General features: G+C 35.8%; 2 protein-coding genes across 2 annotated transcripts; one reads left to right on the top strand and one right to left on the bottom strand.

Annotated features, from left to right (window-relative positions):
• Positions 1–2,277: 2,277 nt before the first annotated feature.
• LOC112174862 (probable F-actin-capping protein subunit beta) lies at positions 2,278–5,882 on the top strand. Its single transcript, XM_024312692.2, has 8 exons — positions 2,278–2,580; positions 2,701–2,771; positions 3,186–3,299; positions 3,491–3,573; positions 3,673–3,746; positions 3,901–4,020; positions 5,291–5,386; positions 5,574–5,882. The coding sequence occupies exons 1-8, from the start codon at positions 2,452–2,454 to the stop codon at positions 5,652–5,654; spliced, it is 768 nt and encodes a 255-aa protein (XP_024168460.1). The 5' UTR covers positions 2,278–2,451; the 3' UTR covers positions 5,655–5,882.
• Positions 5,883–10,936: 5,054 nt separating this feature from the next.
• On the bottom strand, positions 10,937–13,136 carry LOC112172462 (co-chaperone protein p23-1). Its single transcript, XM_024309815.2, has 6 exons — positions 12,981–13,136; positions 11,969–12,155; positions 11,712–11,874; positions 11,572–11,609; positions 11,452–11,488; positions 10,937–11,335 (listed from the first exon to the last, which is right to left on the bottom strand). Exons 1-6 carry the CDS (start codon positions 12,983–12,985, stop codon positions 11,217–11,219), a joined length of 549 nt encoding a protein of 182 aa, XP_024165583.1. The 5' UTR covers positions 12,986–13,136; the 3' UTR covers positions 10,937–11,216.
• Between the last annotated feature and the right edge of the window lie 916 nt (positions 13,137–14,052).

Here is a 14,052-nt window from a genome sequence, read left to right as displayed (position 1 = left end):
AATGGAGTTAACATTTGCAGTAGTATCAAGCTGAAATCTCTTCTTGAAGTCCTGAACAAGAATATTGGTAATATCCTATTCAAAAGTTGCCCAGTTTCCAGAATGGTCCTCCAGTTTGGGAACATAGTTGGATTTCTTCCTGACATTTGCTTGGAATTGAAAAAACTTAGTGTTTATATCACCAAGTTTGAGCCAGTTTGCTTTGGCTCTTTGAGCCCAAAAAATTTCCTCATTGCTATAATGTTGCATGAGTTCTCGCCTGTTCTGCCAATCCTCCTCCTTTGAATAGACTGAAATGAGGTCATTCATTAGTTATTATTGTATCATAGGGGTAAAGCTATGATATGTTAACATTTCTCATACATAAACTATTTTTACCACTTTAAGGACTCGTGTTACCACTTTGAGGACTAATATTACTATTTTGAGGACTCATACAGTAAACTAAGAAAATTTACCACTTTAAGGACTAGTGTTACCACTTTGAGGACTAATATTACTATTTTGAGGACTCATGTGGTAACTAAGAAAATTTACCACTTTGAGGACTACTATTACTATTTTGAGGACTCATTTTATCACTTTTAAGGCAATTGTATGCATATCATACGTTAACAACTTAACACATTGTAGAATTTTCCCGTATCATAGTACTATTTTCTTGCAGTTCTTCTAATTTCCTGAATAGGGTTCTGAAAACATTCTTGCTCCAGGAGCGGCCTTGAGCAGCAAATTGACTTGTAATTGTAATGAAATTTAGAAAGGAATTATCATTTAAGCGTTGTGCCCAAATGGAATTAACCATAGGTTTGAATTCCTTATGAGAGCCACACAGCCTCAAAGTTCAACGACCGTGCTTTTTTCCTTTCTTTCTTGCTTAAAGTTAAGCAAATGGGACCGTGATCTGAGCCAATAATTGGAAGATTTTCCAATTGAATCTCAGGGTAGTCATTATGAAAGTGGCATTTACACAAGCTCTATTCAAGTCTTTCAAACATTAAAGTGTCATCTTCATGCTTGTTTGTCCAGGTGAAAGGCAAACCTAAAGCTCGTAAAGAGAAGACTTTCGTTGTTGTAGAAATTACAAAACTTCATCATATACTTTGTAACAATTTGGTTTCCACCAAGCTTTTCATTCAAATTATTAATTATGTTAAAACCCCCTATCACTTGCATTGTTTGGGGGCTACAGGTATGCAAGTTCATCTCAAAGCTCAGTTTGACTCTCTTTTTGGGGATAAGCATACAGAAAAGTAATATAGCTAGACTGATTAGTTACTAAGTTAGTCATCAAGTAGTGAATGAATCTATCATGAGGTTGGTGAATATGAAAATGAACAATCTTAGGATTTCAAAATAAAGCCAAACTCACTTACAACTTTACCCTCACCTTTCCTTCTATTTTCAAAGTTTTTTTCTTAACCATAAATTCTACCCAAATTTTTATTAGATTTTTGTCTTTTTATGTATGCATTTTTCTTTTTGTTTTTGAGCCTTGGATCCTAAGTAGAAGTTCAATTTTTGACCAATTAACCCAATGGAGTATTTAAGCAACTTTCTCCACACTCAAAGAGGCTTTTGGAACCTGATTCCGTTCCCCTCAAAAAAAAAAAGAAAAAAAAAAGAGAGGCTTTTGGCCGAATTTAGAGTCTTTTCTCCTTCTTCTTCTTCCTCCAATTTTCCACATGTAGACTAGCACGACGTAGAAAGCACACGTCTTTAGTACCCAGACCATCATCTCTACACCATGGCTTCATAAGTGTAGCTTGAGAATCCATGAAGTTATGGCAATTGCTAGTGACAAACTTTATCATGATTTTCATGGATTTCTTTAATCTTTTATTACAATAAACCTTATACTGGACCTACAACCTTTTTTGATATGCACGAATGAAATGAACTTATTGAATGAAAACAAAAGACCGTACTTTTGAATTGAAAAAAAAAAAAAAAAACTGCAATTATTCGAACCATACATATTAAAACCATAAACCGAAAAAATCAATGAAATCGGAGATTATTTGTCTGGAATGTATCAACCGGTAGGACTTTGAAAAAGAAATGTGAATAAAATCAAATGCGGCTTTACTTATGATTCTAGGGTTTTAGAAATCTTAGCAGTAACTCATTTCTGACGAACTCTTCATAGAGCGGGTACATATTACATAATACGATTCTTTCTATTAATTTGTAATGGATTGACACCTTAATTTGATTAAAAAAAAAATAAATAAATAAAAAAGGTGTAATTGGAGCAGTTCCCGCGAGGGAAACTCGGATCAGACAGAACAAGGCGCCTCTTTTGTTTGTGAGAATGAGTTGTCAAATATCCAACCCAAACAAGCAGAGAGAATGAATTAAAATACAGAGAATAAATATCAATCAATCCAGACAGTTATAACTTATATAACTGAGACTGAGACAGAGAAAAAAAAAAAAAAGAAATTGAAAATGGAAGCAGCGATGGGTTTGATGCGAAGAATGCCTCCCAAGCACATCGACACCGCTCTCTCCGCGCTCCTCTCTCTTCTTCCCCAGCACTCCTCTGATCTCCTCTCTCAAGTCGATCAGCCACTCCAGGTCCTCTCCCTCCCTTTGCTTTTTCCCCCCCAAATTGAATCCAATCGAATTGAATTGAATTTGCAGTTAGGGTTCTTCGCTTTTCCAATTGAAATTGTGCGTTTCTGTTGGCGTAAACAGGTTTTGTGCGATGCCGAGTATGGCAAGGAGTTCATTTTGTGCGAATATAATAGAGATGCAGACTCCTACAGGTGAAATCAACACTGCCGAGTATCAATTTCAACACTTGTTCGATTCGCCTATCCGAAATGCATTTACTATTCACTAGTCACAGTCTGATGACAGATCTGGCCTTTAATTTTGATTTTGATTTTCAGTTTGACTTTGTTATCCATGATTAGATTTGACTGATTCGAGAAATGGAACTATATATGTCACCTTTTTCAATTATTAGATTTACACACCGAACGATTTCACCGAATTGGAGTTCTTCAAAGCCGCTGGTTTTCTAATTGCTTCATTTTCACTCTTTTTGCTTAAAGCATTCCATATTCGTTAAAGAAGCTCTTTTCAATTTTTTTTTTTTTTGTTGTTCTGTGAGTAGCAATCATAGTTTCTGCTGACCTTGTTTCTTTTCTTTTTCATATTACTGTATTTGTATGTAGATCACCTTGGTCAAATGTATATCATCCACCGTTGGAAGATGGCAGCCTCCCATCGGCGGAGTTGAGGCAACTTGAAATTGAAGCAAACGACATCTTTGCCGTTTATCGTGACCAGTGAGGTCCTTTACTTACTTCGTTCTTGTTTTTATTAGTACAATTGTATCAATAAAGACCACTTTTTAATTGGTTCTTTTTTTTTTTCTGTTATCTAATTTTCAAAGAAAACTAGAATCTCTAGCCTGTATAGATCGTTTATTTGCTTCGTTCTGAAGATTTACTTGCTTGATTGACCGGTAATTTGGTAGGTATTATGAGGGTGGCATTTCGTCAGTTTATATGTGGGAGGATGATAATGAAGGCTTCGTAGGCTGCTTTTTAATAAAGAAAGGTATAGTACCTGAACCATCTCAAATCAGTTTCAAAGCTAATTTAGTTTTTATTTTTTGATACGTACTAGCTGATTTTTTTATTATATTTGACAATGAAGATGGCTCCAAGACTGGGCAAGGTCGGAGAGGTTATCTGCAGGAGGGGGCATGGGATGCTATACATGTTGTTGAGGTAATGTCCATTCTCCATAGTGGAAAAATATCGATCTTTGGCGAGGACATTCATGCGATCACACCTCTCTCTGCTTTCACACTTATTACTATATTTTTATGTGAGAATGTTTGTCTACTGACTTATCCGGTGTGGATCTTTGGGTTTTACATAGGTGGGTCCAGAGGAGGAAGGAACAACCAATTACCGTTTAACCAGCACTGTAATGCTATCTTTGACTACCGATAATGAATCATCTGGCACATTCAGTTTGTCTGGATCAATTAGAAGACAGGTAAATATATGATTCTATTTCAACTAATGATTGCATACCTTGCTCACTGCAGTGCCAGAGCTCTCCTTTCGTTTTACTTTTTACGTTATTTTGATATATATTGAAGAAAATTTATCTTGATGCATTGGGTCTGAGTTTTCTATTATTTATGCAATGGCAATTAGTATGTCTTCCATCTGAATTTCTGTTGGGCTTGAGCTTGTAAGTGGTAAAAGTGTTCCTCAGAGAAGGCATTGTTTATCCGGGAAACTGCTGCTCTGTTTGTAGTTGCAAATGGACTTTAGTTTAATGCTATAGTGAGTCTTTTTTGATATTTTTGAGAGATAGAACTTAATCTACACCAATCACAGTGCTGCAAAATCTTGGCGGCCGCAAGATAGCGGATGTCATTCTTCTCTTCCCACCCATCCCATGAAGTGCATGATATAGAAATAAAAAAACAGAGTTTTAGAAACCTCTCCCCCAACCCAAAATAAATAATAAGCGGTTGGATTTTTCTTCTGCACATGTAGCTTGTAAGATCTCTTGGTCATATCAGTAAAGACTAAAGACCTTGAACATGCACTAACATGGAAGGTCCGGGAAAGGGAAGACGGTGGGAAAGAATTTAACCAGGGGGAAGTAGTGAGAAAGGAAAGAATATAATTATTGAAGATAAGCTGTAGAGAATATACTCCTATTGAGGACCTGAAGCAGTTGGGAAAAGTCTCGTGCAGTTGTATGATTTTGTGACATGTATTCCAAAAGCATTACTAGGAACCCATGTTTTATCAATGCTTTTACTCTGTCTTGGTTATTCGGAAGAAAGTGGAATCAAAATGCCAAAACATGTTCGAAAATGCTTTGAAAGGAAGCTAATATAAAACTTTCTTTTCTTTTGCCTTCATTTATGTGACTTGGATAGAATCATAATATTAGTTGTATTATACTGTCACAGTAGTGTGGCTGATAAGGTTTAAGTACAGCACATGATTGGTTTCCTTAACAAACTATTGGTTTTCCATGCTTCGGATGCATGAGATCATTTAACTAGCTACTTTGTTAGCTAGTTTTTGAGTTGTATGCTTTGCATCATTTTATAGGTTTGGTATCTTGTTTGTCACGCATCAACTTCTTCTGGACAGTTTGTGATTTTTGCTGAGTTTGAAGTGATAAGGTTCCCATCTTCTGAAGAGAAAAATAAATAGATAAAATGCTTTGCTTGCATATGCCTATTTGTAGTATATCCTGGGTGGGATATCATGATTAGTTTCTCTGTTTGGCTTTGTAGATGAACATGAGGCTCTCAGTTCAAGAAGGCCATCTGTGTAATATGGGAAAAATGATAGAAGAAATGGAGAGTAAGCTGCGAAACTCACTGGATCAGGTACTGTGGTTTCTTTTGTGTGTATTTCAACTCTCTACATTCCCGTTATACAGTCAAAAACAATATTTCAAAAGTAGTGAACTATTGTGCAAGTTCTTTTACCACTTTAGCCATGCAATTGGGAGGTAAAAAGTTGTGCAGTTGGTTGGAATTTTGAAATTCTATTACTATACGATCTATATCGCAGGTTTACTTTGGGAAGACGAAAGAAATGGTTTGCACTCTAAGACCACCAGCTGAAGTTGTGATGAGACTGCCTGACAGCTGAGGTGGCATTCTATGGCCTATCGCAATAGAGAGACCACCATATGCTTCTTCACATATTTGCTTGACAGTGTGATTAGCAATATTTTTGTTTGTGTGTACTTGGTTGGTATGTTATACTTTCTGAAATGTTCTTCCCTTTGCATTTGGTATCTTAGAGTCACTCTGCTACTTCACAGTTGAGATGTCTAGTCTGTCAATTGAAAGCACCTCATGGATTTTTTATTCTTCATTGTGTTGTGTAAAGCATATTTTTTTTCTGGCCATGAGGAATGCAATATACTCCCTAGAATGATGTCTAAATGAATGTATCTTCTAGTTTCAATTTTTCAGACTATTTCATAACTATTTAACTAGTTGGTGTTGCTTAGTGGATTGAACCTAAGAGCATCTTTAGTTGGTACAGTACACCCCTCATCTTCGGCAACCTTAGGTGAGGGTCTTTGGTGAACTTTCCGGTTACCTCCGGTGAGGTTACAAAAACTACTGTCACCAATACCAAAATCTATTTTCACCAACTCACCAACGCCAAAAGCTAGTCATCAATCTTGTAAGCTACTACCAAGCAGAACAAAAACTATTTCCAGAGACTAAGAAAGTTATTCTCAGAGACTAACAAAACTATGGATATGTAAATGATAATACCAAAATAAAAATGCTACAGCAATTGGTAAAGCAAACATATTCAATGTTACAAAGAGTATGCAGGATTCAACAATGATATAACTATTTAAAATCTATTTTCATAGTTGTAAAAGGTCACTACCGTAGTTGTGAAAATCTATTAGAAAACTACTGTCAATGTTGTAATGATATTGTCATTTTTCAAATGGCCACCATTGATGTTCTTGTTGTGAAGCTCTACCACACTACACTAACCAAGGCATTATTTTGCCACCTTCAGCACTAGACTTCATTTCACCATTTCTTGGTCAGTCGGATAATCTCTTGGTCAATAGAGGCTTCACTACCCAAACTCACATGATTTTTAGAATCTAATACTGCAAGCAAAAGGGAAGAATTCTACATGAACAAAGATACAACAAAATATTAATATTTGAAATGCAAACTAAAAATAGCAGCGTCATAAGCTATTTCTATTCACCTAAACAAATGCACAAAAATGCGTATAACTTAACCCTACAAGATGATAGGAGTATAAAATGCGACGTTTATAATGTCTAAATCCTTATATTTTGCTAAGTAATTTCCTTTAACTTGATCATATTAACTTAGTGTTTTGTAGGTACATTATGTTTGTGGAGATACTTTAGGAGCTAAATGGAGTCTCAAAGACTAGAAATGACTAAAGCAAGGCACAAGTGGCGCAGAAATGAAGAAAAATAAAGAAATGAAAGTTCTCCCAATCCTACTAGGAAAATGAATCCCAGTTGGAGTAGGAATCAGAAACTGACTTGGACTCAAACTCTTAAGTCGCGGAAATTTGGAGTTCTACTTGAATCAAGAGTCCCAATTCGAGTCAGATAAGGAAACCTAGTGTCAGAAAGAGTCCCTGTTGAACAAGGATTGCTCGAGAAGATTCTGGAAACATCTAGAAACATTTCGTGGAAGAAGTCCTTATTGGACTAGGAAACCTATTGGCATGTGGAGTCCTGATGATACTAAGAGACCTGTGGAAGCCAGGAGACGTCAAAGAAGGATCATGAAGCTCCTAGAAGATGTCTAGACGTCATGTGCAAAGTATGTGGCTGTGTAATACATTATTAATTAGGAAAATGGAATAAATGTGCAACAAGGATTCTGGATTGAACTCTGATTGCTTTTGTCGTGAGAATTGGAAGTTTCTAGAAGGTCATGTGTCGTGCAACATCTCATGGAGTACATATTGAATTTGGATATTGAATAAATGTTGAAGGGCTAAATACATATTACTACCCTGTAGTTTGGGTCCAAAATCAATTCAGTCCCTGAACTTAGAATTTCATCAAAAACACCCTTGCACTTTTAGTTTTGATATAATAGGTCCAATTTGTTAGTTTTCCTACAATTGAGTTATTTAACTTGTTAACGTAGCTCATATATGGCCTATGTTTTATGATGTGGTGTCGAGGTGACCTGCATAGTCAATTTAGGAGTGAGTCTTACTATTAAAAATAAATAGTTTTTCAACAAATAATCCAACTATAACTTGAACCCATAATAAAATATTAACAAATTGGACCTATTATATCAAAATTGAAAGTACAGGGGTGTTTTTGATGAAATTAGAAGTCTAGGGACTGAATTGATTTTGGACCTAAACCACAGGATAGTAACCAGTATTTAGCCCAATGTTGAAGTAGGAGACCAGATTGCATTCTACTTTGTGTTGCCGTGATAACTAGAGGGTTCTAGAGGATTCTTTTGTCATCCTACTTTCATGGAAGACAAGAAGAACACAGATTGGACTTATGATGCAGCTTTAATGATGTGGAATTAATTTATTGGTCCAATGATGCGTTAACCAATCAGAAAATTCAAAGAAAAGCCTGGATCAATACAAACTAAGAGAAAGCAAGTAGATACGAATTGTGACTCAAGGCTTGACATCTCACTATATATACACAAGCTTTTGACGTCAAGGCCTCATCATTTTCTCCATAATTTCATATTCTCACTTGTGTTCTCTCTAGTTTCAGGTTTCACATCTTCAAGAAGCTTAGCCGTGCCATCCACCTTCCATTGCCGTGATCACCACCTTGTGCCACCATCTTAAAGCTTCTGTGGATCTTTGGGATGTAATCAAGGGTTGTTCATACCACCTTCATCATAATATCTTCACGGTTAGGTGTAATTGTAGATAGAAATTCTGCTTTCGATTTTCTTTGTGTAAAACCAAAACTATGAGTTCATAATCTAATTTTTGGGAACAATTTTGAAACCCTTTTTTTTATGTAATATTCGATTTATGTGTTGCGATTTCATGGAATGATGATATGATTTTTGTGTTATTGATATCTTTTACATGTGTTTATTCTTTGGTTCGAAACATAGAGTGATTGCATGTAATTGGAGCTAGTAATTAGGTTTATACTTTGTAACCCTAATTCGAATAAGTAGTAAAGGCTTTGGACAAGAGTCGAAATCAGATTGTTTATGCTTTGAATTGACATGCTTTGTGTACTTAGATTTGCATAATTATTAACCAAACTTTCACATGAACTTAATGATTCGAAATATGATTTTTTTCATGATTGCTTTGATTGTGTGAGGCATGTTTTGAAATATATTGTTTTGGTGCTTTGCTGAAGCAATTGTGTAAAGGAAAGTAAAATAAGGGACATTGTTTGCTTATAACTTTGTTTCGTGGTTGATAACTTTTTATGGTAACTAGTAAAGGATTAAGGATGCATGTGTAACAAATTGAGCTTGAATTGTGGTGATAAATTGTTTTCAAAGTTTTCATTCATTCATCTTTCCATCATAAATTTTTTTTATGTTTCTTAATAGTCTGAAATTTTTCGTTTTCAATCTCAAAACCCCCATCTTTGTTTGTGTTTTGTGTTCTTGTATATGTGTAAATCGTTTTAGTTTTTTAGGTTACTTGAAGTCATAAATAATAAAGAATATAATCTGATCTTGTGTTAAGTAAATCGTAAATATTGTTTTAGGTTTTTGTTTTTGATGTTTTACATGTTATTGTGTTTGTGTTGTATATGAATGTGTTTGTTTTAGTGTTTGATTTGATTTCTAATTCGTGTTAGTTTAGAATTTGTTTTCTATTTAGATTTGGTTTCCTACTTTGTATATACTTAGTATTCCTTGTGTCAATAAAAAAACCTAGTTTGACTGTAACTCGTATTCCTAATCTGTGTCTAATTTGGATTATGTGTTTGACTTTATTGAAATACTTGTTTTACAAATACACTTTGATTTCGTGATACATACTTGTATATTCTTGTTGTTTTGTGATTATAAGTGAGTACCCTCATTTCGAGCGTATCACAAGAATGTCCAAAGTAGTATGGGCAAGTTGGGATCCTTCCCGTAAGTGATTGGCATACAATTCTAAACTATTCTAAATGTCACAAAAATTTACAAAGAGACTTTGGACACAACAAACTAATTATTGATATAATTTGATTATTTTTGAAGGTGTTGTGGTCGGTGAAATAATTTAATAAACATGAAAAAGTAAATGACTCCGAAAATAATCAAAACCATATTTGATTTAGGGTTTTAAAAATAAAAAGAACACGAGTTAAGATATTTGGATCCACCACCAATCAATTATATATGCACAACATGTTTAACCTAGTTTTATCTATCCATGGATGAAGATGCTTAAGTTAACTCATTGTTAGAATTAACCTATTGCTTTTCTTATGTGTACGTTAAGTGAGAGAAAAGCTCTACAACTAACGTATTTTCTAAAATGCAACCTAAGTTAAGCAACACTAAATTTAACACAAAGAAATCATTATGATTTAGAAAAACGAAACATCACAAGGTATCTCAAGTATGACGTGGCTCAATTAACCTAGAAACCTAAAAACATATCTTATAGAGAATCTAGATAGAAGATCCTTAAAAACATATCTTATAGAGGATCTATAAAACACATATCCACTTTTTTTTTTTTTTTTTAAAGAGGATCAAAGAATTTCCCTCCTACCCCCATGGTGACTCGAACCCATAACATCGATCTTAGGTAGTGGGTGCTCTAACAACTGAGTTAAAACACATATTTTTTAACATGTAGTTTAATAATCTAAATCATTCATTCTCTAGTTACATGCACACATGAATTCTACAAAAATTTAGCCAAATCAGAAAACGTTTTACAACTTGATTAGCATTTTAATTTAATCATACAGAGAGTACATTTATTTACATAATTTTAAATAACCAAATAATTATGAATTATGTAGATACAATTTTTGCATAGGCTAATAGGATAAGCTGGCTATTTATATCAAAGGCCTACCAGCATTTTTGTAGCCATTTTAAAAATCCCTTATTAGACCAACTAATCATAACCATCTTGATCGTTAAGTTTTTAAATTTAGAGTATACCACTTCTGTAAATTTTCGACCAAATCATTATGACATTTATGACTGTGACTTACGATTATAAACCTAAACGATCTATTCTTGAAGCCATAAAAATTGTATAGTCAAAATGCTGCTATGTGGTAAAAAGTGAACCCCACAAAATATCCTTTAAAATGACCAAAAAAAGATAAAAAAAGAAAGAAGAAACTCTTTAGTGCCAGCATGGTTCCGAACTGCTAATTCCTCAGTCAAGCTCAACATAGAGATCTAATGCTAGAAGGCCACATATAGTTGGACAAATCAACGGAAACGGGATAAGACCTCAGATCTAATGCAGTACAAAGAATAGAAACCATCACCATCATATAAGTACCGCATCATGTAAAAGAGAATATCTACTACAAGAAAAACAAAACCAGAAACAAAAAGAACACTACATTTCACTCCGTTATGTGCTTATAGAATCCTACCCTTCTATTTCGTTATGTGCTTATACATGTGGCACTAAAATATGTCAAACAGGCAGGCTTGAGCATCTGAAGGCACACCCCACCACTTGAAAGCTTTCTCATCAGACTGAAGGTTTTGCTTCATGCTCCATACTTGCAGTAGGCTTGGTATCAGATTCAGCAGAGGCAGATGGTGCTGCTTCAGCGGTCTCGTCTTCAGTGTCACTGCTATCGTCGAATTCTAGTAGCACAAGTAATTAACAGTCAGCATATACACTGTAAACACTGGAGCTCACTTCTAGGTCTAGTTCCAACAGAATAATAACTAGATGACATAGCAGTATTACTGGAACTCACCATCAAGACCATCGCCCCCACCACCCATATTCAGCTTCTGAAAACAGGACATAGCAATTGATTAAGTTCATGAATAATCCATCATTATACAATTTGACAAACCATGGTATAGATACTTACAGAGAAATCCATGTCACCAAAGTCCATGTCATTTCCAACTGAAATCCAAAATTACAGATAATGCAAACCCGGGTAAGAATATTTCCAGGAAACTATAAAGAACATGGATAACAATTTTAAAAGATCTTAGGAATACTCACGTCCTTGGCCTTCCTCCTCATCCTCATCTACCCATTTATCCCAATCAACTTTCAAGAACACAGGAGGTTTTCCTTCTTGTTTTATCAATCTGCTCCACCATTTATTTTCAGCCTTTTTCACTATGTAACGGATATTTCTCAAGCCAATACTAGCCTTACTCTCCTGCAGTTAAGAACAGAGTCAATAACAAAACTTATAAAGAGTGAACAATTTAGTAAAATACATGCTGGTTAGAGATTTGCAAGTGTCGACCTACATTTACATCAATTTTGTCATAGAGATCGAGATCAACTTCATAGGGTGTCTTTTCTGGTCCAGTGGTAGCAGAGAATAGAAACTTTCCTTCAGGCTCCAGTTTGACCTTTACATCCTGGGCATCAGGCAAGTCGATAGTAATGTAAAGCGTATCAGGCCGCTGAGCCCACTTGACAATAGGATGTCGGCTGAAAAATCACATATTAAAATGGTTATCAGACTGCTGAACGACTGCACAATAATTCTCCAAGACCATAACTTTCACTACTTCTGATGCCGTGAAGACAGTAAAACATTGTCTAAATTCTGTTATCGCAATAAATAAACACGCTAGAATTATATTACATGCTGGCTGCACCGAGATTAAAGAACAGAACGATGCAGATAACAGAATCTCTAGTAGAATTTTCTTCCCTGCAGGTACAAGAAACAAGGAAACTTGGACTTCCTGAATAGCCTGGATTCCACCTTCGATATTTCACAGAATCAAACCTTTTGTAGGCTCAAACAGTAAAAGTTGCACGCTAAACAGGGCTTCTTTCACAAGTTTCTAGCTTTATAGGGATGTGGCTTTAACAAAACGCAAACACATCTTCTTCCTATTCTTTTCAATTTGAGCAAGTTTCCAAATTTGCAGGAACGAGAGTAATAATTGTCCTACAAGACAGTTGTTTCAAACAGATTTCTACACACAAATCAAGGAATCTTGGTTTCCTACAGTTTCAAACAGATTTCTACAGTTTCAAAAAAAACGATAATTAATTCGGTTGCTGAGTTAAAAAAAGAAAAGAAAGGGAATCTTGGTAGAGAATATAGCACATTCCATTCAAGGAAAATTGCGGAATCCATTGAAAGAAAAACCCTAGACTGGTTCGGGAATTAACCGATTGAAAATCGAAAAGAAGAAACCAGCGTAATACCTATAACTCAAAACTCTATGTTTACATAAAACCGCAGCCAAAATCAGAAATTATGTAAAATAAATCAGGGAAGGAGCGGAAAGCTATGCATACCTCATGGTGGCGTATTGATTGTTTCACAGACGCAGAGTTCACTTCCGAGAGAGAGAGAGAGAGAGAGAGAGAGAGAATGAACAAAGGCACAGGGGTTTTGCTCTTTATAGATTTATGAGCAGTAAAGTGGTAACCAACGGGTCTAGATGCTTCTTTTTTTTCTATTACTCATTGCGTCTGGATGGTTCTGCACGATTCCATTCTTTCCTTTCGTTTTAGACTTTCTTTACATCCCTTGGAGATGAATTTAAGGATAATATCACAAATTATCACTCAATTTTTTACCTGTTTAATGTATATATATATTTTTTTTTATGGTAATAGGGTCAACCCTTTCATTATAATTCAGCAAGCAGTATAAAAACGAAATACTTCTTTAGGGTCGACAGAAAAAATTGTCCCTTAGAACCTCATGAAACCCTATTCTAAAAGAATAAAATCCCAAAAAATCTCTAGTACACCCACCTTTTGATAAATTCACGCACTTTTATTCTAACAAAAACCCAGAAACCTCGAAGCTTACATAAAAAGGTTCCAACTAAGGCTCTGATTTTTGCGACCCAAACAAAAATTAAACAATACTATAGGCCATAGAAGCCCAATTCATCCAGCCCCTTAGCAACAGGGTACTCCAGCCCACTTGGGCCCTTAGACCAATGAGCCCAATCCTGAGGCCCACAGACTAGATTAATACCCAAGAGGCCCAGCCACTTCCAACGCAGGCCCAAGCAGTAGGGTAGGCCAAAACCCTAGCCCATTGAGACCACCGGTACCTTTCCAACCAAAAGCCGCAGGTCACGCCGCCGCCCAACCAGCCCCACCCCAGAGGGGTGGACCAAAGCAGAATCCATGAAGCAGCCAACTCATCCAGTTCGAGGCCCAAACACTCCTATGTCCTAAGCCAAAACCAGCAAGCCAAACGCCAGGACCGCCTCGCCAGACTCCACCACCACAACCATCATTACTGCCGAAGCTACCTCCACCATGATCACTGTAGTGATCTCCAACTTCGGCAGCCAAACTGCTGCCAATTGCATCACCAGTCGTACCCAATTCGAGAACCATATGCCTT

Source organism: Rosa chinensis, chromosome 6 (assembly GCF_002994745.2).
Source record: "Rosa chinensis cultivar Old Blush chromosome 6, RchiOBHm-V2, whole genome shotgun sequence".
Lineage (NCBI taxonomy): Eukaryota > Viridiplantae > Streptophyta > Magnoliopsida > Rosales > Rosaceae > Rosa > Rosa chinensis.
The sequence above is the reverse complement of the archived record's forward strand: the minus strand, read 5'-3'. Positions and strand labels throughout refer to the sequence as shown.